This window comes from Ylistrum balloti, unplaced genomic scaffold (assembly GCF_031769215.1).
Source record: "Ylistrum balloti isolate Yb309-2 unplaced genomic scaffold, AGI_CSIRO_Ybal_v1 Utg369886, whole genome shotgun sequence".
Lineage (NCBI taxonomy): Eukaryota > Metazoa > Mollusca > Bivalvia > Pectinida > Pectinidae > Ylistrum > Ylistrum balloti.
Genome location: NW_026782021.1, coordinates 380634 through 406565, shown reverse-complemented (window position 1 = coordinate 406565; position 25932 = coordinate 380634). Strand labels below are relative to the sequence as shown.

At 37.9% G+C, this 25932-nt stretch overlaps 2 protein-coding genes across 2 annotated transcripts; both read right to left on the bottom strand.

Annotated features, from left to right (window-relative positions):
* Positions 1-1349: 1349 nt before the first annotated feature.
* Positions 1350-8888, bottom strand: LOC132546358 (uncharacterized). Its single transcript, XM_060210072.1, has 6 exons — positions 8825-8888; positions 6203-6263; positions 3669-4015; positions 3191-3402; positions 2514-2916; positions 1350-2367 (listed from the first exon to the last, which is right to left on the bottom strand). Exons 1-6 carry the CDS (start codon positions 8886-8888, stop codon positions 2078-2080), a joined length of 1377 nt encoding a protein of 458 aa, XP_060066055.1. The 3' UTR covers positions 1350-2077.
* A 2733-nt stretch (positions 8889-11621) lies between these two features.
* Positions 11622-24575, bottom strand: LOC132546347 (uncharacterized). The gene is made up of 5 exons (XM_060210060.1): positions 23281-24575; positions 20777-20917; positions 19380-19567; positions 16550-16792; positions 11622-14655 (listed from the first exon to the last, which is right to left on the bottom strand). Exons 1-5 carry the CDS (start codon positions 24356-24358, stop codon positions 13291-13293), a joined length of 3015 nt encoding a protein of 1004 aa, XP_060066043.1. The 5' UTR covers positions 24359-24575; the 3' UTR covers positions 11622-13290.
* Positions 24576-25932: the final 1357 nt, after the last annotated feature.

Here is a 25932-nt window from a genome sequence, read left to right as displayed (position 1 = left end):
GTTCAGACAGTGTGATACCATGGGTTATTAAAGTTGTTCATACAGTGTGATACTTCAGGTTATCACAGTTGTCAGACAGTGTTGAAATCGTTTCATAAAAAGACTTGATACCTCGTAATGTCCGTTCATGACGCATTGCCGGTATTTTCTGTTTCTGCGATATCTCTACGTTGACACTGTGCACGACCCGTTGATTAAAAACAACCGAATCCACACCGAGATACTTCACGACAAAATACCATGTCCAAGGTATGTGCAAGATGGGTTTTAAGAAAGCTTTCGGATGACACGAGTCATTCGAAGATCACCATTAGTGGGCCCTTGCTGACTTTAATTTAGGTTTGTAACCTGTGATGATCAGAGAATTAACTGGAATCACTGGAATGGTAACATGCCACATCTTCCAAGAAGGTTACGGCGACCATGACAGTAAAAGAGCGGATTCCCATCGACTACTAAACCCAATGGAACCACAATGAATGGGCAGTAGACATACGTAAAGGAGACTTTACTTCACTGAGACAGCGCACCAGGTATTGGGGTGGAAGCTTTGTGAGAGTGGCTATGAACTCACTAACCACTCATTTTCAATACTAGTCCCCAGCGAATTCCATCTCTTTTAGAGGTTTTGAGGAGGGTGTTGAGCTGAATGTGCAGTTGAGGGATGTTGGTTGATTTCTACCGATTGGGTAGCAATGACTGGCAAACTAACTGGACAATGATGCGGAGATGTGAGGGAGCTATTTTGTTGCAGTGTTTGAGGCTCAAAACGATTTGATATGCCCTAGTACCGCGAGATTCTCCCGTAATTTTTCCGTTGTAATTATCATTTGGAATGGATAGCCAACAATAAAACTATTCATTTCAGAAATCATTACTGATTCTCACAAAAGTTACAATCTCCTTGTGCATTTAAGAATACTGGCTTTGGAAAGCAAAGTTTCTCATTTTCGGCCCCGCCAACAGTTTTCGGGCGTCGAATCAACTTTATGATTTTGAGAAATAATTGGCCACCTTAATGATGATTAAGACATGATTTGGTTGTAAAAGGTTGGGGCATTAATGAAAAGTAGCAGACGACGCTCGACTGATATTTTCTCTTCCACACGTTAGCGGAAGTTACGTCTATTGGTGCTTTAAAATCACAACATATCAATAGAGTCATGTCATGGCATTCCATTACTGATTTTCATTAAATTTCTGAACAGGGAAAATTCACATTCTCATCAAATGCCCGGATCATGAACCAAGCCCGAGTCTACGACATGATAATGGATCAGCTCTACCAACTGAACCAAATATTCCACATCGATACAATCCTTTCACAAATATGACTTAAGACAACAAAACATATTAGACATGCTATAATCTTATAGAAATACACAATAAAATAACACTACTACGAAAAAGGTATAACAAGTAATGAGACAAAGTTTCGAGGATAAATCACTCTTCAATTGTAAAATAATAATTCACATCAAGCTCGCCGTCCGTTAAAGCCTAGATTCTAAGAACGGGAAGCGACCATTTGCTGTTTGACATTACATCAATACTACAGAATAAAATTGTACTGGTCTTGCATCCACTTTAACGTTAATTTCTATCATCAAAAACTACTATTGCTTCTGTTTTTATCTTTTTAAACATCTAACACCTACTAAATTCTTATTGAAAGCAACTTGTTACGTCCATATTGGTCTCAGCTTTGAAAACACTACATAAATAACGGTAGCTGTAGCACCAATATCGGGTCTGTGAAATATCAAAGTTATCATGACAACACTTCCGGATCATTTCATGGCTACACTTCCGACAATCTCTTCAAGATTTGCCGTTCCGTAACAATCACAATGCACTTCTGTAAATGGCTTACTGACCTCGCGGTCGGGGTCAAAATTGACGTAGGACAAAGCTATGGCAGCAGCACTGACAACGCTAACGAAGGACACAGCTGTATTGTATTCCGTCGATCAGTGTTAATGGGGTACCGCATTGCACTCTGGGAGAGATTGAAACATGGAACATCTTTACTATGACTACACTTCCGGGTGTGAAGCAGATGCCATCGTTACTATGACTATACCGCCGAAACTTGTACCCTGTCGACTTTGGGTATCGGGGCGTACTTGGGTGTTAAGTAAATATCCTTAGTAAGCATATGGTAGATACAGGCGGCGGATTTGCGTTGGTGCATGACCCTATCCCTTGTTATGTTTGTCTCCAGACTCTGGGCCATAGTTTCGTTCACATCCGTCAAAGCCTCTAAAAGATCGATGCGGAAGTTAAGTTGTGCCATCTTATCGAGAACTTTATACATACAGTACGGCAGCCATCCTCCCTTAAAATCATCAGACCACGCGAAACGCTCTGTAATGAGATCACAAAACCTATATAAATGAACAAATCTTGAATGTCAAGACGACTGGTCTCCGTTAAAAAACATAAATAATGCGACAGTAAGTTATGTTGCTTTAACTAATGTTAATACCTAACTATAGTGACTTTGAACTTACCTGGAGCAGACGAGAACATGACTAGACAATGAGGGTAGCACGGAATTGTACAAAAGTCTACGTCATCAGCTTGGTGCGTCCGTGGAGGGTAATAGGGTACACGAGTGTTGTCTGGTGTTGACAAGTCTTGGTCATCACTGTCGTCTGTGTCATCATCATCAGCGAAAGGAATTCCATCCAGATTGACTTCTCCGCGGAAAGACTGAGACGAGTTTTCAGATGAGATGTTCTGATCACCCTGGACACTTCTTAATGACGGATGTAAATTGTCAACCTTGTCTATCTTTGAAGGAACGTCTCTGCTGTCACGTGAATGTCCCGTGGGCTGACGTACGGCGTACGTCACAGAAACTCCACTATCGATGGAGTCGATGTCCGCGGAGCTGTGAACAGACCTGCAAGCCTGGAAAAATGAGATAAAAATACACATTGTTTGAAAAGAATCTATATGTCTTGAGCGCTCAGTTTCTAGTTATACCGATACAAAACACAAACATCTCACTTCGTGAAAAATGAATTAGAAAAACCTCCGCGACGTTCTAGATGCCTTTTTATGGCGTACGCTGAAAAGTATTACATGCTTATTTTACAACACCTAGCTTGTCAGATTCCTTGAGTTTTGGAGTTTTCAGTACTAACTGCTTGTAATGGAAGTATCAGATAAATTTCGGAATCACCTGTATAAAAAAGAGTTTTGGTTTCCCCCCCAGACATCGGCAGCAGCTCTCAGTGAAAGGTTTGATGATCTCGTCGGTGGGTATCCATCGGTCGTAGGTGAAGGTCATATGCTGTCGCTTCCGCTTATCCTCGTATATTCTTGTCTCCAAACCGTGTGAGCTGATCAGGCACAGGAAGCAATCACAGTCAGAAGTCAAGGTTGAACGTATCTCTTTGGAAAATAGAGAAAAGTTAATGAACTGGAAAAGTGATTATTGTAACAAGTTTATGTCAGCTATATCTACACAGGCTGTGTCTGTGGCTGTTAATGTTGAAATTGGTCATTACACTCCCTTACTTCAGTAGTAGATTAATAGCCCCATTCCAACAAGTTTATTAATGAGAGACATCAACTGTTAAAATAAATACGCAAATGATAACGTGATAAATAATCATTTAAAACACCAAACGACGCTACTTAAAGAGAAGATAACTCACTTTCAAGTTCCTTACGTAAATCCGACGTAGAAAGGTCCCGCAATTTTATTATAGTAAAATTCAACGCTTTTAAGATCTTCTGGAACACTTCTATGTCATGTTTGGCATATTCTCTATCTGGAGTCATCTTCGGGTTCTTGAAATTCACATTGACAATTAGAACAGCCACCCCACGTGACTTGTAGTTAAAGTCGTACTCATCAGATGAACGGTTCGTCGTCCGTGTCTTTCTAGGGTCCACGAATACATCCCCAAAGAATGCATCGGGTCGGGTGTCGATTGGCAAAACAGTGTCATCACGTGACACTGTCGGACTTGGGACTGGGGAATCGCTGAGACTTGCCACACTGTTAAACACAAAAATACAATAAATCTTGATTGTGAAAGAAATCGGTCAAACGTAGACAAATAACCCCCAATCCATCAGCATGACTACTGACGAACTCGATGCTCAGAAACCTGCTACTTCAAACATCAAACACTTCTAGAATCATGAGATATTGTACAAGTAACGCTTACAATTCTATTCATGGTGTCCACGAAAAAGCGCATAGAGCGTCTTCATAACGCAGACAATCGGTACTACCCGCGGAGAAAAAAAACATGTGATAATGCAAGTAAGCACGTATTTTTGAGTCAATAGTTAATTAAAAGTGTTCGAACACCTAGTGACTACCATCGCATAAGAGACCGCTGGTCGGCTGATTTATGGTATGACGTCATGGTGTCGACTGAGACCTCTTGCTTCCGAAGCACTATTTCTCTGGTGCTCGTTCTGCACTCAAACCAGAAAGAAAGATTCAAGTGTGTGTCTATTTATGGAAAACTTGATGACAATTATGTGTACTTATAGTATAGACATGAATTATCTCATTTAAATCCTCACATCACTAGGCCTATGATACAGAATCTTAGTAACCACCATCACAAAAGAAACTCTCAGGCGTAGTCAATGACTGTGATGCCCTTAGCATCATTGATGAAACACAGAAGGACGAAACAGCCGGATGATGCAGTTAAACCAATTAACTAGCTCTATTGTATCTTATCTTAATTTGTATCTTTTTGTAAAATCTTTTCAAGGCATTTCCGTTTCATTTCCCATCTGTAAATTTGCATGTAGAGCGGATTGTTTGCGATAGATTTTCATGTCATTTTGGCTGATATTTCTATTTGGTATAAGTTATCTTTTTCCAAGAATGCTGCAATGCAATCAAATATTTCAACAGTTCTGTACAACATTACTGTTCATGGGCTTTTTCTCTTTACGTTACTTCTATATTGACTTTTCAGTCAAATCGAATGTGATTGTTTCAAGCAGACGCTCGACCTGTCTCTTATTTTCAACATCACATCATCGATGAATGCTTAAGCATTCTTCTTGAAACGGAATTAACACAAGTAAGTAACTATTCAATTTCGAATAAACTATTTCCAATCTTTTTTATTACATTGCTGGCTCACTTTACAGGGATCCGGAAAAGCACTCGTCCGGTCGTCATGGACGAGTGAAAATTGTCTCGGACAACCAGATTTATCTTTTTCCAGTGATATTAATGTTACAACTTAAATTTCAATAAAAATGTAAAGAAAATTTAAAACAAAGAAACGTGTTTACGGTACTTCGAAAACAAATATTCCAGTCTGCTCTCTAACTCTCGATTACGCCGGAACTCCCATGGCGTTAAATTTAGCATTCGGAATACCTTAACCATTTTCCCGCGGTTATACTGATGTCAGGTGCTCTCGTTCTTAACAGCGCCTAGTCAGTCAAATGTAAACAAACACTACGACCAGGCCTAAGTCGAGCACAATGTCTGACACAAAACAGCCATCACCACATAGTTTTTTGTTCACTAAAACTTCAAATAAAAATACAAAAAAGTCACATGTCACATTCTCGCTGATTAAGTCGCCATTTCATAGCTGAATTTGGACGAGTAAATTTCCAATCCGGAAGAGTAAATTTTTCATCCCACCAGTCCTGTGCCTAGTGGTTTAAAATATTTTTCCAGATCCCTGACTTTAATTGTGAGACTCAAACCCAACCAACGATTCGTCGCAGTAACCAATCAGCATTGTTTTGGTTAAAATTTAAATGTTTATATCAACCAAGCCTTTTTGTATCTCCAGTGAAGAGTGTAGATGTTCCATCAGAAAATTAAGAGAAGAGATTGATCTTTCATTTTTTTTTTTTTTTCCATTAATTAATTTTTCAAAATAGTTGTTTAAGACCCTTGATTATTCAAATCTATAAAAAAAAAGTCGCGTACTATCGAAATCCGAACTTTGAAGAGCTATAGAGAAGTAAGAGGTTCGTCAAGCCTGTCTTAAACTTTTAACATTGACTGAATTCGCTAATAAACCAACGTCATATTTTTTGCGTATATTACACATGGGTGAGTGTAATGAAACTTATTGTGATGTCATTTTAGAAAATGAAACATTTACATGAGACATCGTGAGGTTTCATAAATTCACATGTCAAAGGGAAACGAATTTAATTCAAGTATTTGTTTTAAAAAGAAACTTACCGCTTCGACAACTTTTTTACACTTGAAAAGAATTTCTTGAATCCGACATCGGCATGAGAGACTGAAATTAAAACCACTGTAAAATCAATCACTGAAATGTTTCAATCTCAATCGTCAGAACAATTAAAACGTTATTTGCCGACACAAAAGATAAAAATGAAACATCACAATATTATTTTGTACTCAAGACTCAATATATCACAGCGTCCCGGTGTGATCTAGAATCAACACCATTAAGTCACGCTTGTACGAGTCAACATCAAAACATCACGTGTGTACTTATGTCAACATCACAACCTCATGTGTATACTACTGTCAACATAACCTCATGTTTGTACTACTGTCAACATCATAACCTCGCGTGTGTATTAGTGTCAACATTACAACCTAACGTGTGTACTAGTGTCAACATTACAACCTCACATGTGTACTTGTGTCAACATCACAACCTCATGTGTGTACTACTGTCAACATAACAACCTCATGTTTGTACTAGTGTCAACATCATAACCTCGCGTGTGTACTTGGTCAGCATTGCAACCTCTCGTGTGTACTAATGTCAACATCACCATGTAGGTATGTTCTTGTGTTAACATCACAACCTCACGTGTGTACTTGGGTTAGCATCACAACCTAATGTGTGAACTAATGTCAACATCACAACCTCATGTGTGTATAAGTGTCAACATCACAACCTCACGTGTGTATTAGTGTCAACATCACAACCTCACGTGTGTATTAGTGTGAACATCACATTCTCACGTGTGTATTAGTGTCAACATCACAACCTCACGTGTGTACTCTTGTCAACATTACAACCTCTCGTATGTAGTAGTGTCAACCCTACAACCTCATGTTTGCACTGGTGTCAACATCACAACCTCACGAGTGTCAGCATCGCCATGTTAGGTGTGTACTAGTGACAACATCACAACCTCAAGTGTGCTGTTGTCAACATCACCATATCAGATGTGTACATGAGTCAATGCTACAACTCCCCGTGTGTGTTAGTGTTAACCTCACGTGTGTATTAGTGTTAACCTCATGTGTGTACTAGTGTTAACCTCACGTGTGCATTAGTGTTAACCTCGCGTGTATATTAGTGTTAACCTCATGTGTGTACTAGTGTTAACCTCACGTGTGCATTAGTGTTAACCTCACGTGTGTATTAGTGTCAACCTCACGTGTGTATTAGTGTTAACCTCATGTTTGTACTAGTGTCAACATCATAACCTCGCGTGTGTACTTGGTCAGCATTGCAACCTCTCGTGTGTACTAACCTCACGTGTGTATTAGTGTTAACCTCAAGTGTGTATTAGTGTTAACCTCACGTGTGTACTAGTGTTAACCTCATGTGTGTAAGAGTGTTAACATCACGTGTGTATTAGTGTTAACATCACGTGTGTACTAGTGTCAACCTCACGTGTGTACTAGTGTTAACCTCACGTGTGTACTAGTGTTAACCTCATCTGTGTACTAGTGTTAACCTCACGTGTGTATTAGTGTTAACCTCATGTGTGTAAGAGTGTTAACATCACGTGTGTATTAGTGTTAACATCACGTGTGTACTAGTGTCAACCTCACGTGTGTATTAGTGTTAACCTCACGTGTGTACTAGTGTTAACCTCATGTGTGTACTAGTGTTAACCTCACGTGTGTACTAGTGTCAACCTCACGTGTGTACTAGTGTTAACCTCACGTGTGTACTAGTGTTAACCTCATCTGTGTACTAGTGTTAACCTCACGTGTGTATTAGTGTTAACCTCACGTGTGTACTAGTGTTAACCTCACGTGTGTACTAGTGTTAACCTCACGTGTGTATTAGTGTTAACCTCACGTGTGTATTAGTGTTAACCTCATCTGTGTACTAGTGTCAACCTCACGTGTGTACTAGTGTCAACCTCACGTGTGTACTAGTGTTAACCTCACGTGTGTACTAGTGTTAACCTCATCTGTGTACTAGTGTTAACCTCACGTGTGTATTAGTGTTAACCTCATGTGTGTACTAGTGTTAACCTCACGTGTGTACTAGTGTTAACCTCACGTGTGTACTAGTGTTAACCTCACGTGTGTATTAGTGTTAACCTCACGTGTGTATTAGTGTTAACCTCATCTGTGTACTAGTGTCAACCTCACGTGTGTACTAGTGTCAACCTCACGTGTGTATTAGTGTTAACCTCACGTGTGTACTAGTGTTAACCTCACGTGTGTACTAGTGTTAACCTCACGTGTGTACTAGTGTCAACCTCAACGTGACCGTCACGTGTCTGTTTGATACCAACATCAAAATCTCATTAGATGAGTCGATATCGTGACGTTGCACGTACAACAGAGCACACTCAAGAGTCGATAAAGGAACATATGTATTAGCGAGTCACCAAATTCACGAATGTACTAGAATGTTAACATACCCACGTGGTAACTAGAGATTAAATAACCCACGTGGTTACTAGACAGTTTACAATTCCGTGTGTTTACTAAAGGGTTAACAATGTCAGCAATTACTAATGAGATAACATCGTAATGTCTTTTGTTACAGTTATTGTCAATAGGTAAACTGTGGACACTATCACATTCCACTGGTCATTGTCTGTTACAAATGCAGTAGACCAAGAGTCTTACCGTCCGCAGTCTCACTTCCGGGTATGTCTGCATCGCTGTCTTCACTTGAGACCAGATCGGCCATACTGTTACACTAGGCTATGTTATATATGCCACATATACGACTCGTGACATAGAATTTGTTGAAGTATCATCCTCACCAATGGATAGAGTTCGTAGCGTCACACTTCAGTACGTACAGGTTATAAATAGACTCAAATTAACGATACACAGTATGGTCGTTTTTCCGTACCCATATCGCCAACTGAAAATGAAACCCCGATTGAACTATACTGAGAAATGAGTTACCTATTCCGGGTAGGTATGCGTCACCGTTTACATGAAGCACAAGCGGGATCGGTTAAAGGAAAGATGGAAGAACACATGAGATTATTGAGGAAGCTACTGCCTGGTATGCACTTAACGAAGAAAAATAAAATTTCATTTCACTTCAAGATGTTGAGATTTGATTTGGAAATCCAATGCTTTAGCCTTGCTTGAATTATTGTATTCTATTGTTGAAACAAAATATTTATTATTATCGAATAAAGGGATGTATACGAACTTTTGAAATTTGTGGAATTTTATTTTAAAAAACGATAAAAATTGAAAGATAAGTAGTTATGAAAATGATGGTTTAGCTTTTTCTCATGGAAAATAATACCAGTCCCTTTTCAATTTGATTAATCATAATGCAATACATATTAACAGTGATATCACATAATCTGGCCACCTAACAATGTCCCAGGGTACCATTTAAGTTAATTCAACAGTGATATCACATAATCTGGCCACCTAACAATGTCCCAGGGTACCATTTAAGTTAATTCAACAGTGATATCACATAATCTGGCCATCTAACAATGTCCCAGGGTACCATTTAAGTTAATTCAACAGTGATATCACATAATCTGGCCATCTAACAATGTCCCAGGGTACCATTTAAGTTAATTCAACAGTGATATCACATATTCTGGCCATCTTTAAGCTGGCTTAAATGTGTATGTGCGTGTAACCGGTACATATGGACAGTGAGAATGATGTGTATGGAGAATGAGAGCCCTCCTGTGACAGTGTGAATGATGTGTTTGGAGAATGAGGGCCCTCCTGTGACAGTGTGAATGATGTGTGTGGAGAATGACGGCCCGCCTAAGAGAAAATAAGTCTTATAATGGCACATATGTGTCTTAGTTAATAAAAAAAAGAAAGATGGGATTTTTTTCAAAGAAAATCGACCATGAGGTGATATCAGTTCTCAATACTTATAATAACGTATTAGCTAGAGAAAACGAATGTACACTGTTTCAGCTGAATTTTAAAAATTCCAGTGAGTTTTTTTTCTCATTATCTCTCGCCGACTCTTCTGTAACAGCCGGAAAGTAATTTGAAAATGCGTATTTAAAAAAGCCAAGTTGTCCGTACGTTATGATATTATTTCATTTCCGTCCGCGTACAAAGTTCAACGATGTGCACACAGCAGATATACAATAGTAATATGAGGTTGGAAACGTGGGATTTGATTGGCAAAAGGCCGGGGAGAAAAGGGACAAATATCGGTCAAAGAGGGGTAACTCGTAGTTTTTACAAAATAATACAACGTAGTCAAATAACGAACTCATAACGACGTAGGTCGTGAAAACTTGGGAGGTGAGTGAAGAAAATCGAAATTCGTCGAATCTTGAAACCACTCTAGGCCAAAGTGTTTTTATTGGGCGAGGCAGTAATCTGAGATAGGACTAAAGGACAAACAAAAAATTATAAAAGTTATTATAATGGTATTGAAAATGTAACAAAACACGTACCTAAATAAATTTAAATTGGTGCAAGTAAAAGGTTTACATTCAGTGAGAAAACGCATGTTGATTGAATAATATCACGCTCAGTCAAAACTACACTTTTAATTCACGATCTCCTCACAATACTTAACCATACCGTATTTAATCACGAAACGCATGTCTGACGAAAATAACTAATTGACATCCATCACACCTGACGGATGTGCTCTGAACACAATTGTCTTCCCCATCCTAGAAATATATTTTCAAACTGTACAGGAAAGTTGTGGCTTGATCACGTGCCTACTTTTAAGCGGTTTCTGTTACAAATTGGTGTTTGCAATTTCCGAAAATTGGTGAGTTTGGATAGTACACCAATCTCTAGGACATAGCTTATTCTGAAGAACTGTGTCCTTGGCGAGACCTCTTGCGACTTTCCAGGGAACATCAAGCACTGCTATGTTATGCTGTCAGAACGTATAACTATGTCAGGTACTGGTGTTTTCACAGTTGTTACTATATTTCAAATTAATTGTCATTTGGCAATCATACATAATCGATACCCTATTCTTGCTGTGAGGACTCTAGTGATTGAGATCTATTTTTCTCGACATTAGATGCTGATAACTCGCTGTGAGGATTCTGGTGTTTGAGGTCTATTTTCCTTGACATTAGATGCTGATAACTTGTGAGGATTCTGGTGATTGAGGTACATTTTTCGTGTTTTCCCTTTTTGGCCACACCATTTACACAAAATGATGTCACCTCCCCACCAACTATGTTTCTGATAAAATTTACTCAAAATCCAGTGGTTTTGACTAAACATATTTTCTAGAAAAAATTGGAGATGCTGACAGATGTTGAACAGATGCTGCGCCATAGCTAACGATACTATGTCTTATAGGGTGCTGTTTGTTTATGGGTGATAAACACAGCTGACAGAATCCATCTAATAATAAGATCATGCTTGCTTTATCAGCTGTCAACAGGCACTAAAAATTGTAGACAATGTCAGTTGGCAATAAACAACACATCAACCCATATTTCCATATAGTAAGAATTTAATACATTTAACTGTCAATGCAAAAAGATTAAGATATTCATTAAAATTTCTATAGCTGCTCTTCGAAAAGAATTCTCAGTATCTTTCAATATTTCCTGGTACAAGACTAATCTTGCTTTTCACCTGTTAGCCAATAAATATTTTTTCTGATACAACTGACAATAAACAAAATGTATAATACAACTAGAGCCATAATATTGCTATGTTATAGCAAGGTTAGCTCCACCTCAGCCATTGATGACATAGGACAACCACCGTGGATAATCTGGTATGTCACCAGGGATGGTGTCCAATTAGAACACAATGTCAGCTCCTCTGTTAGCACATTTGTTGTAACACTAATAATGGTTTAGCACTTTTGGCACCAGCTTGGAGCATGGAATTTATATACATTGCTTATAAATTATTTTCATTTATAAATATCATTTCCAATAATAAAATTCTTAAAGAAACTGTACCAACACTATTTACTTATTGTCATATAGCAAAATGTGCCAAAATAATGTAATGATCAATTTGGTACACTTGACTGTTTCTTCAGTTCAGCATCATACAACAGTCTATCTTATCTAAACACTGTACAATATCAATGTAACGCTATAAAATAATTCTATAAATCATACCTAAACCTTTCATTCAAAACATCACAGTGTCTTCGAACTTGTTATACATCCACACACACACATGCACGCACACACACACACGAGCATAGTCAATTACATACTTTTACACACTAGCACATACACCGTCACACACAAGTAATCAATTCAAGTGTCTGATAACAGTAAGTCATTTGTCACCTTTGCAAGATTTCAACCATGTCTGAAGGATCTGAATTTGAATTCAGTTAAGACTTCTTGCTGTAAACATTTATAAAAACATGTTCCTGGTAACTGTAAACTAATATATTAATGGGATTCCATAAAGACCACCAATAGCCAGACAGAGATACAAACTTATCAACGTGATATTGAACTAAGTCACTGAGGCTTGAAATGTAGGTCAGTCAGTATTCACACAAGTGTTCAGTAGAGTAACTCAAGCTTCATTACTGATGCAGGTTTAATCTATGCGGCACTTCTACAAGTCCAATGGGGAAGGTTCAAAATCATCCCCTCTTCCAAATCTTTTATCTAGTCTGGTCTTCTCTTATCACTTGTCTTCTGGTGCATTCTAGATTTCTCAGCAAAATTGTAGGATCAAAAATGGACTGTCCAATAGCAATCACTCCAGTAGCCATTTCTAAGGAATTCCTATTAGTCCTATCATAAAAGTTGACCAAGATTTTCAATACCTTATCAGCTAAAACTTTAGATGTCTTTGATATTTCTTCTAATAACATATTTTATTTCCTATTAATTAACAAATCCTATTTTTGATGTAATTTTGAAATGAGCAAATTGGAAGATGTTTTGTTGAGTCTGAACAGTGAGTGTGCTCTTGTTAATGTACAAAGTACTTACCATATTTATTCTGAATGAAAAGTCAGCTTACCAATGGTGGAATGGATGAAATTACCTTTACCAGACTCACTACTTGTTAACACATTAGCCAAATAGTTCAGCAATGAATTTAAGCGGTAGTGATTATGATTTCTCTAGATGTTCTTCAAAGTTGTCTAAAGCTGTTAACTACTTCAATGATTATAATCACTGGTCAAGCTGGAGTTGCTCCCCTTCTTCCATGGTTGTCTGTAATAGCTGTCCATCCATGGCAAGGAGTGCCTGTACGGTCTCCAATGGGATCGGTTCTCCATCACCACCCTGGAGTTGCACTGTGCTCCCATCTTGGTTCTGTATGATGATGATTCCATCTGCAGTTTGGTAGATATTGGAGGCAGTGATAATGTGATCAGATGGCACCTGTATGCCCTCAACACTTTCCTCCTCTAGAATCTGGTCCTGTACTAATTGCACCATCTCCCCTGCCTCAAATTCTCCCGTAGCTTCCACAATGGTATCACTTGTGTCCATAATATTGTCAAGACTTTCCACCTCATTTTTAGACAGAATTGCACCTGAAGCAGTATCTAGGGACTTTTGTACGTCCTCTTGAGGAGAGCTCTCTTGCTCTTCCTCATCTACGACCACAGAGATAGCTGTGTCTTTCTCCCCATTAGTGGCCAGGGGCAGGTTTGACAACTGCATGGGGGACTCCTCAATCACTAGACCCTCTACAGCAGACAGCGGTACAGTGGCTAGTGGATCAGTCAAAGAGGTAACAATGTTTTGGTGACTGTTAACTGTGGATGTGTTCACAGATCCAGTTGTTTCCAACAAGTTTTCTACAACTGAATTTGAAGGAGATTGATTAGGGATTGATTGAATCACTATTGTGTTAGCTGGTGAAGACTGAATAACATTAGACATCACACTCACAACTGCTGGTTTTGATGATGACACCTTTTGAGCATTTGCCAAAGAGGCAAGGTTTGGTGGTAGTAAACTAATACCACCCACAACACTTGGTTTAATGCCCGGCTTGGACTCGACTGTCTGTATTACCACTGGAGTATTACTGGACTGTTTGCCGACCCCCTGTGCTAGACTATTCATACCTGAAGATGGCAGCACTGTGTTACCATGACTAGGTGCCGCAGACACTGTCACAAATCGCGGATGTGTTGAGGAAACTGGACTGACTGATTGAACGATACTGTCTATTTTACCAAACTTTTGATTGTCAAGCATTGTTGTAGTTGAAGAGGAAGACATTTTACCATTACTTGCTTCCATGATAACTGGTCGTCCTGTTGCTAACACAAAATTATTTCCACCCGAATTGCTTAATGTTGTTCTTGTCAGTTGCTTTCCAGCAGCCATTTTGGAAAGCAGCTGTCGCTGGGTGACATATTCAACACGTTTCACACGAGGTTTAATGCTGGTGTCTATACCTGTTGGATCACTAGATATTTTTCTATATTGGAATGTTGATAATTCACTGGCCGGAATCTCCTTAACCTCATATGTATCTAACTCTAAGTCTAGCACCTCCGCCATACACTTGTTCTCCACCTAAAACAAAAGAAAAATAGCACGGTCAAGGTCTACAAATTTGTCAATGTAACTAGGCCTAAAGCATAATGCTGATGGCAAATTTAATGCAATATCAGTTCTAAATGTTTAAAGTTCAACAGGCCACATTAAAATTACTTCTTTTTTGTTTTGATGCTGGTCTGGTGTATTTTGTGATGTTATGTAACTATTACATTATCAGGGATCATTAAAGCTTCAAATTTTACCACAGTGGATAGTGATATTTGCATAAAATCTAACACAATATTGAAATATTTTCCTTGTTGAGAGATTCTGTCTACAGTTTCCTATTTGGTCTAAAATGAATGTTTCGGCAGTTCATCCTTCTTCATAAATAACTATAATAAATATATAACAAGAAACCCCAGAGAGATCTTGGCGTCAACCTTCATTTTATCTTTCTTTGTTCTTTCCACCAACTCCCAACCTTCTCCTTTTTTTTTATTCCTCTTAAAATATTAGGATTTGAAAATTCCTCTTAACTGTTCAAATGCTAAATCCAAGATGACTGCATGTCACTCATTTTTCTGAGCAGTCCAAAAATCAAAAATCAGAAGGGTATAACCAGGGACAAAGCAGTGCCTACCTAAGAAACATATGAAATTTGACAAAGCTCCATTAAGTACTTAAAGAAACAGTAATATCGATCTTTCATTGTCAATGTACAAGATGGCAATCTGTCATCCCTTTTGTTCTGATGATCAGCCAAAAAATCAAAAGGGGACAACTAAGGACCAAGGGGCACCTACATTCGATAGCTGCATCCAGTACTTCCGAAGAAATGGTGTCAACTTTTATTGTCAACATTCAAGATGGCTGCCTGTTGGCCATCTTATATTTCCAATCAGTCCCAAAATGGACTATGCACAATGAGAGACAAGGCTAATCTACATATCAAATTTGTGAATAATTCATGCAGTGTTTCTCCAGAAATTGCAATAACAATCTATGACTGCCAAACACCAAGATAGTCATTTGTTGGCCATCTCAATTTATGGATCACCAACAAATGAAATCTGAGAATGATCTATTCAGTGCTATTCCAGAAATAGCAATAACAAGAACTGTTTAATAAGAAACCAACGCAGGGAAATTGGATTACCCAACCAGCTAAAAGTCAAAAGAAATTAACGTTTTCAGGCATGTTTCAAAAGATAACTCAAAGCTTAAATGATATATTCTTAATCCGAATGTGTTGAAAAAAATGATAAATTAGATCACATTTGTTTTTTTTTTAACATGCACTTTTGAAGAGGACATCTGCACTTGTTGTAACCATTGATAATTCTTGATTTACATAGGTTAATATTGTGAAAGAAAACACTGATGAATTCATCAATTCAAACAACTGAGATAAATGACAATGTAACATTTCATTGTGTGAAAACAGAAACTGTCTTTGGGATGAACTTTTGAAAAGAACTGCTGACAAGCTGACAAAATGAAGCCTTATACATTTACCAAAACCACGAACTGGTGATCCAAACAGAAGTCTTAAACACCTACAAAATTTGGGTAAAATCATCTGGTTATGATAGATTTTCAAATCATTGTATGTTTTTGTAATGTCTTTCCTGTCTCACACATCCATGTTGGTTAATGTCAGGTACAGATTATTTGTGCAGTTGACTTCAGCAACAGTCACAAGCAAAGAGCAATGCAACATTTCAATCCACTGTACAGGATGATGTGCAAGCTTTATAATAAGTCATATATCTCTTTACAGATAATGATAGTTAACATTTGTGTATAGTAACATTCTGAATTATTAGTGAATCCCAAACGTATCTTAACACATCCAAGTATTACAGACTACTTCCGTTAAGAGTATAAATCTTTATATCACCATATAAATCTTCCTCATTCTACATACCTTTAATTTTTTAACATTACTGACGTTATTTTCTGGGTTTGCTAAGGGCTTCAGATAGGTTTTGCAGAATTTCTGAACTTGTTTGGAAAGTGCCTCAAATTCATGGTAGATGTCGTCGACATGGGGGAGGGATGGTTTTCCCTTCTCCACCTTCATCAAGAGGAACTCCCAAAGTGTAATAACCTGGGCGAGGCGAGGTAAGACTACTTCCATTAATTCCTCATCCTCACACTGCCGAATCAACTGTTACAAATACAAGAATTAAGAATAGGATCAATAGTTTCTTATAAACTTTGACATTAATTTAATTTTGAGCCTTCCATCTGATACAGAATTTGTGACGCTGGTCATCTGACATCAAACCAATTTCATCCAACATCTGATACAGAACCAGTTTAGTCAGACATTTGATACAGAACCTATGTGGTTCTACAGGACCGGGCGAAGTCGGACATCACATGCAAAACCTGTATTCTGACATCTGGTTCAGAGCCTTATAGTCTGACATCTGGTAGAGGACCTGTATGGTCAGACATCTGGTACAGAACCTGTATGGCCAGACATCTGATACATACTGTGTGGTCAGACATCTGATACAGAACCTGTATGGTCAGACATCTGATACATACTGTGTGGTCAGACATCTGATACATACTGTGTGGTCAGACATCTGATACATACTGTGTGGTCAGACATCTGATACAAACTTTGTGGTCAGACATCTGATACAGAACCTGTATGGTAAGACATCTGATACAGAACCTGTATGGTCAGACATCTGATACAGGACCTGTGTGGTCAGACATCTGATACAAACTTTGTGGTCAGACATCTGATACAGAACCTGTATGGTCAGACATCTGATACATACTGTATGGTCAGACATCTGATACAGGACCTGTGTGGTCAGACATCTGATACAGAACCTGTATGGTCAGACATCTGATACAGGACCTGTGTGGTCAGACATCTGATACATACTGTGTGGTCAGACATCTGATACAGAACCTGTATGGTCATACTGTGTGGTCGGACATCTGATACAGAACCTGTATGGTCAGACATCTGATACATACTGTGTGGTCAAACATCTGATACAGAACCTGTGTGGTCAGACATCTGATACAGGACCTGTATGGTCAGACATCTGATACATACTGTGTGGTCAGACATCTGATACATACTGTGTGGCCAGACATCTGATACAGGACCTGTATGGTCAGACATCTGATACAGAACCTGTGTGGTCAGACATCTGATACAGGACCTGTGTGATCAGACCTCTGATACATACTGTGTGGTCAGACATCTGATACAGGACCTGTATGGTCGGACATCTGATATAAAACCTGTATAGTCAGATATCTGATACAGAACCTGTATGGTCAGACATCTGATACAGAACCTGTATGGTCAGACATCTGATACAGAACCTGTATGGTAAGACATCTGATAAAGAACCTGTATTGTCAGACATCTGATACATAGTATGTGCTCAGACATCTGATACAGAACCTGTGTGGTCAGACATCTGATACAGAACCTGTGTAGTCATACATCTGATATAGAACCTGTATGGTCAGACATCTGATACAGGACCTGTGTGGTCAGACATCTGATACAGAACCTGTATGGTCAGACATCTGATACAGGACCTGTGTGGTCAGACATCTGATACAGAACCTGTATGGTCAGACATCTGATACATACTGTGTGGCCAGACATCTGATACAGGACCTGTATGGTCAGACATCTGATACAGAACCTGTGTGGTCAGACATCTGATACAGGACCTGTGTGATCAGACCTCTGATACATACTGTGTGGTCAGACATCTGATACAGGACCTGTATGGTCGGACATCTGATATAAAACCTGTATAGTCAGATATCTGATACAGAACCTGTATGGTCAGACATCTGATACAGAACCTGTGTGGTCAGACATCTGATACAGAACCTGTGTGGTCAGACATCTGATACATACTGTGTGGTCAGACATCTGATACATACTGTGTGGTCAGACATCTGATACAGAACCTGTATGGTCAGACATCTGATACAGAACCTGTGTGGTCAGACATCTGATACAGGACCTGTGTGATCAGACCTCTGATACATACTGTGTGGTCAGACATCTGATACAGGACCTGTATGGTCGGACATCTGATATAAAACCTGTATAGTCAGATATCTGATACAGAACCTGTATGGTCAGACATCTGATACAGAACCTGTATGGTCAGACATCTGATACAGAACCTGTATGGTAAGACATCTGATAAAGAACCTGTATTGTCAGACATCTGATACATAGTATGTGCTCAGACATCTGATACAGGACCTGTATGGTCAGACGTCTGATACATAACCTTTATAGTCAGATATCTGATACATACTGTGTGGTCAGACATTTGATACAGGACCTGTATGGTCAAATATCTGATACAGAACCTGTATGGTCAGACATCTGGTACAGAACCTGTGTGGTCAGACATCTGATACATACTGTGGTCAGACATCTGATACATACTGAGTGGTTAGACATCTGATACAGGACCTGTAGTATGACATCTTGTATCAAGAACATGTGAAGTTTAGAGATCGACACTGTTAATATGTCATCAATACATGAAATCACAATTAATACCTGTTGTTATATTCCTTAATTCATTCAAATATTAATTTGCCAATTAATTCTGCTTAAAACGGTTGATGAGGTATCATCTAACAATATTATTTGTGGTAACTGACTGTTAAATGTGTTATATTTCCCCTTTGATATACCATGATGAATATAAGATCATTCCATCATTGGCCATCATACATACATCTCGCAGTTTGTTTTTCCGCTTGAGTGGATTTTCAAAGTTACGTCCCCGGTATCCTCCTCTGTGATGAAACATCTTGTTTGGCGTTCCAACTGAGGGGGTTCCAGAGATAGAGTCCTGAGTATTGCTGTCCTCTGATAAGTTACCCGTACTGTTACTTAGACCATTATGGGAAGACCTACCAAATGCTAAAACAGAGAAATCAAAATTTGATAAAGTACTCAATGCAGACTGAAACCAATAACGAAATGAAAATGTAAATAAATCAACAGTTATTCAGTGTTTGGTTGAAAGGTCATGATAACAGACAGGATCAATGTATTTTTATTCAAATTAAAAACAAACATGGGCTATAAAATGCAACATCTCTTACAGAGATATGATGCCAAGATACTGTAAAACCATTCATTTTCCAGGGGAATTTATTTTCTTCGATTTCGTGTGTAATCTTGATCCATGAATTCATATGTCTACAAGCTCTTAAAATTAGCATGAGAAGATTTATTGAGGTATATTTATCCACAATCCAATATCTACAAAAGTGATTTTTTGAAAAACCATGAAAATGAAGCCCCACAAAAATTTCACAGTCAGTAGTGAATACATAATAATTCTATATATCTTAATTTCTTTACTAGTTTGGCTGCAGCTATTCAAATCATATAAAGATAATTCCAAATCTTTCTGGAGTCTAAATATGATAGCTAATTAGCCAGAACTGTAGAAGAATCAGGAATATATTGAGTATCAAATGTTAATAAGAGGACAGTCTCAACTGCAATCCGCATCAGGTGTACAACACTATGTTAAAATGTATCTATTTATGTATTAAATTTTATTTCAATAATGTCTAATTCAAATCAACAATGAAAATTAAAAAGATATAGGTATAGTTTCATGTAAACGCTTCACAGGGATAATTAAGCAATTCAAACACACTAGAACTTTGATTAAGATTACTGGAAATGAAATTTGCTGTTCTGAAGGTAGAAGCAGTAAATGCTGCTTGCCATTTTCTGTTTTATATATATAGAATTTCAATGAAACATTGACAACAGAGGGCAAGATTTCGACATTGACAACAAAAGGCATGGCTTTAACATTGACAACAGAGGGCATGTTTTTTAACATTATCTGTCTGAAGAAATAAATTCACAACTTATTGGCCCAAGTAAGCAGTCCATTTTTTTTTCTTTTAAAAAAATTGACATACATTTTTGGGAAGGTCAGAACTAGGGCATTTTTGTACACACCTGTGGTACCGATATTCATATGAATACACACCCATCCAATAACTTAACCATTCTCATTGGAATCTGACATTTAATAATGATATCTGCAGTGAGCATATCTAACAACACGAAGGCCTGACACTACTTGGATACTTGGACACCTACTATGGAGGGTTTCCTCAGGCAGGTCATCAACAGAACCATGTTCTGGGTTGAGGCGGTAGTGACGGCCCAGTCCACCACGTCCAATGTATGATTTGTGACAGGTCTCACACTTCCAGTTCTTTGGGCGAGGATGTCCAACGCCTATTTACAATAATAAAACGAGGTTTACTTAACACATAAATGGACATACAGAAATCCTTACAGTAAAAAAATCTTCTTTGCATGAGGAGAAAGTTAAGAGGAGAAATAAATGGTATGGAAATATTCAACTCTTCAAAGAACCAGTAGATGGAAAATGGGAAAGGCACGAATTATCAAGGTTTGTTTGCTGTGTCAGTTACCCCGAGACAAACTAGAGCAATTTTGAATCAGTGTAACAGTGTAGAAGATTCTGACTTCATCAAAGAACGACAGACTGGAGGCCCATATCAAGCTATCAAAAGCAATCAAGGTAAGTTGTCATTGGACACAGTCCCCATGAAAGGATCATGGATTAACAAAACTTCAGATCTTCACCAGAGTTAGAAAATATATATAACTGTATAATGAATTGACCATATCAAGCTGATATTGAAGACAACACTGTAGGCATCATCTTAGTTTAAATCAAATAACTTACACACTGTCTACCTAAATTTAACTTTGCAACAGAGATATGTTTAACCTTAAATCAAATTATATCTAACTTTGAAAGACAACTGAAATATTAGCACAGAATGGAACATGATCCGTTTACAGGAATACATATTCCAATAGAAAAACAAAAGATTTATGCTGGATACATGTTTATCATGTTCCTTGCTAAAATTGATTTCGTAAACCACATTTCCTACCCATGTCTGCTACACTGGTGTAAAATTATTTATTGGATATTACCAGACCCAAAAATAAAACCAGAACCTATATAGATTATCTTAAGACTACACTGTATATTGATCAATTTTGCAGGCAACTGTGAAAGGTAAGTCTAATATATCAAAGAATTATTAACAGATATTGGTACTACAATTCATGATATTCCATTACAACTGCCAGCAAAATAACTTCCTTTTCTAACATAAATCTGTTAGTATCCCTTAAACATTTGTACAGTAATAATTATAAGCTAACTATATATAGCCCAGAACAGATTTAATGAATGTAAAAAAAACTAATTCTTTCCGAGTATAAAGACTTTCAGCAGGCCTTAAGTGTTCTGGACTACGTATTAACTTGTGATGGGATTGAGGACAGATTTATTTTAGAAGGTTTTGACAATTCATACTTAAAGGAGAGGTTGACACATCAGTTATTAAATTTGAAGAGTCATCTGGAAGGCTTTTGTCTAACCTTACTACAATCATACAGATCGCTGTGTGGAAGCACACACATATCACAATCAACTTGTATATACCAATGCACTTATCAAATCACTAAGTGAATATATGGCTATCAGTGTCTATGTGGGAAAGTTCTAAACAAAACGTGATGAGACATGGGAATGGTAGAGGATATAACTGAAATTTGAAAAATTAATTTGTAAACAAAATCTATCCACATTATCTAATTATATTTATAATTTATAATTAATTTTCAGGGAGAGTATATATAAATCATTCTTAGTTAGTTTGCATTGAATTATTTAACAGAAACAGTATAGTGAATTTAACATGGAAATGTGTGATCTTTCCTCTGAAAACTGTCCATGAAGTTAGACCAAATATGGTTAACAACGTGATTCATATGATTCGTTGTTTGTCAGTATTACAAAGGTGGGGAGACAGTGATGGTAGTAAAGGAGGAGATTTCTAAACTTTCATATTTATTCTTCTTTGAGGCCTCTCCTCTGCTGATTTATAGTGAGACAAGACCCATCAATTTCACAATTTTGAACCAATTTGCCCCCAAATTAAAGAAACCTAATACGATAAATATTGCCTTGCTGGTTTAGCAAAAAATGTAAAAATACACCTTTCCTATAATATATATAAATCATAGTAAACTTCACCCCATCCCCAAGGGACAACTATAGCTATGCAGTACAACTCAGACTTTCACAATTTTGGTTATCATCTTGGAAACACCTAAATATAGCACAGAAAAATTCCCCTCTAACAATAATAAAAAATTTCACCTTAGGCTACATAGGTCAATGCTCAAACTAACTGAGCTATTGGGACAAGGAGTGGTAAACCACAAATACTTAAAGTTGAATGGGGCAAGGAGTCAGAGGTAATCCACTATACCTAAAATCACATGTATGGTCAAGGAGAAAAAGTGGTCAGTCATACAACAACAGTTTGAAAATATATACCAAAAGGAACAAGAAATGGTAAGACAAGCAAATACAGTCTGTAACTAAAGGTGTGTTATTGATATACCACCAGAAACAAGGATTGGTAAATACCAGCAATACACTGCCAGTACTCCACACCCATATCTGTGATAATGATATACCAACACGAACAAGGTTTGATAAAACACCAGCAATACCACCTTCATATCTGTGTTATTGATCAGTATACCTGTCTCCATGCCAAGTGATTCAGATCCCTCCCTCTCTTCTCGTTCATCTTCACTGTATTTAAAGTCTGAGTAACCGCCATCAGAATCATCATAGTCCTCATCCCAGTCTAAAACATGAATATGTTTATAGTCTTTAACCATATGCTTGGGTGGTTTAGAAATTCTACCCGATCTTGTGCGTGGTCTGTGTTTTTTCCTAAGTTCTTTTTCCTCTTTCGATAAATCAGGTCCATCTTGTTTATCTAGATCTTCTTCTAATTTGCGTTTTTTGTATGGTCTTCGACTACTTTGACTTAGCAACACAGTTTGTTGTCCCTGTGATTGAAGAGTGATGGGAGTACCACTGGCACCAGACTTGTGGAGTTCTGAGGGATAGATAACTCTGTACACAATGCGTGTGTTTGTCTGAGGGTTGTAAAGAATACTGGAGCCTTCCTGTGCCGTGCTTTTAGCTACCTGTTGTTCTTGCACTACTTGCATGATCTGTTGAAGCTGTTCAGTAGTGAGGTGTTGTACAGGTGTATACTGGTTACCTTGCTGTATAATACGAATGGGGTTTTGACTAGATCCCAGAGGCGCCCCACTGGCTTGATTCACAGGTACAAGTCTCACAGATACACCCGAACTTGTGGTCACAGTGTCCCCCAGTTCACCATCCTCCTCCCCCTCCTCTATCGTACTGATACTCGTGTGAAGGGGTCCATCTTCCGATAAAGTGTCTGGTGGTTCCAACGCCGCCCCTGATGTAGTTGCATATGCTACATTATCACCATCACTGACTACAGAATACGTCACATTATCAAAAGTCACTTCAGTCGGAACACCGTGTGTTTCTGTTGTATCGAATGTCCCATCTGCAACAGTGTCGGCCAAGTTTACGGCAACAGCTTCGTCGCTTTGTGTTAAATTAGTGGTCACTAAATTGTCTGATGCTTCATCTAATGCTTGTTGTAATATATCTTCATCTGTAACATCATTTTCCGAGTTTTGTATACCGTCAGCTGCTACAATCAAGGTATCCTGGCCCAATACATGTGCACTAGTCATTTCCAAAACACCATTCACAGTGTCCGCCATGTTTGTTGTGCTTATGTTATTTGCCTATTAAATTTTCCGCGAAATTTATCAAAGCGGAACCTCAAATAGCCAGAAATCTCTCTTTTGTGTAATACATTGTTTTGAACATTTACGTCAAATACACATGTTCGAAATAATGACGTGAGTTTGAGGAAACCTGGAACAATATCCCACTGGCGCGAATCATTCTATGCATTCTTCCTGCGTAAAATCTAACAGTAGGTGTCGCTGTTGTCGGTAGTGTAGACCGACTAATGAACGGGTACGTAGGGCACGGAGACCAAACCAGTCCTCATGTGCAATGCGCCAGTGCTTTACACTGCAAATCAAGGCACGATCAATTTATTCGTAAATACGGAATTTGCTTTATATAAAACTATTAAACTTCTTAAGTGTACATAAGTAGAGTAAGGCATTTGATATTACTTTGACATTTTCAATATTATGACATGGAAATGTTAGTACTTGGCTTGTAAACATTTTGTGTGCACGGCCATGTGTTATACATGGATGCTTTCGTATTCGTAATTCGTATTAATAATAAATGTGAAAAAAGTGTCAGATTCGTGACAAAAAAAGTGTCAAAATTTATATCAATGTATTTGAATTGTGTTCAGTATCAAAATAGTGCCCAGCCTAATGTTGACGGAAGATATATATAAATTTATTGATACCGCATTGCATAATTGCACTTTTCTGATTTATCGGTTTACTGGTTGTTAACGATTCTGATAAGTATCGGGATCTGGACCATGTGTTTACCTGTACATGCATTACCCATATGTTGGTTAAATACCCCATATACTTATTACACCATGCCTGTTCAAACAGCCCCCGGTAAGATCTACAATGATCTTGTATTACACTTGAATGAGCGAGAGCAAAGTTGAAAAATATGTCATTTGAAATTTCACAATTAGGAATACTGCACCTCGATACTGCCATGACATGTTTCGGGGGTGTGTAGAACGAAAGTGGTCGTAACCCCCGGAGTATCGATGTTGGGAAGACGGACACCAAAAGATTTATGTAACGTCTAACAGCCTCCGCAGCCGGTAGACACGAAATGTAATATTTCATTATAATTTGTGTTACAACTTCCTGGACTCTCGTCTAACCGTTAATTCTTTAGAAAAGCCATAAAACTTGTTCTCTGGGTAGTAACAGGTGATATCATATATGTCATAGAAATATTTTAACACTAATTTTCCAAAGATCGATCCGGTTAAATATTTTATAATCATATGTTTATGTATTCGTGGTCCTTACATGTAAAATGTTACTGAGAATACTATTTTGTTGTAGTATTGTCTTCTGTATGCTACATGTATTAGAAACTTGTTTAGTAGTATGATTTTCTACAGTTGTATTGGGGATATTAAATTCCGCCGATTTACAGATAAAACTGGTGAAAATAATATTGCAACAACAGGTTAAAGGAAATCAAAGAGAACGTTATGGCATTCGTCCGGAATTAAGACATTCACATCTAAATGAGTTTTCAGTCTAAGGAGATTTTTCTTTAATTAAAACGAATCTTGTAAGTTTTCTTTCATTTTTATTTTTGCGAACCT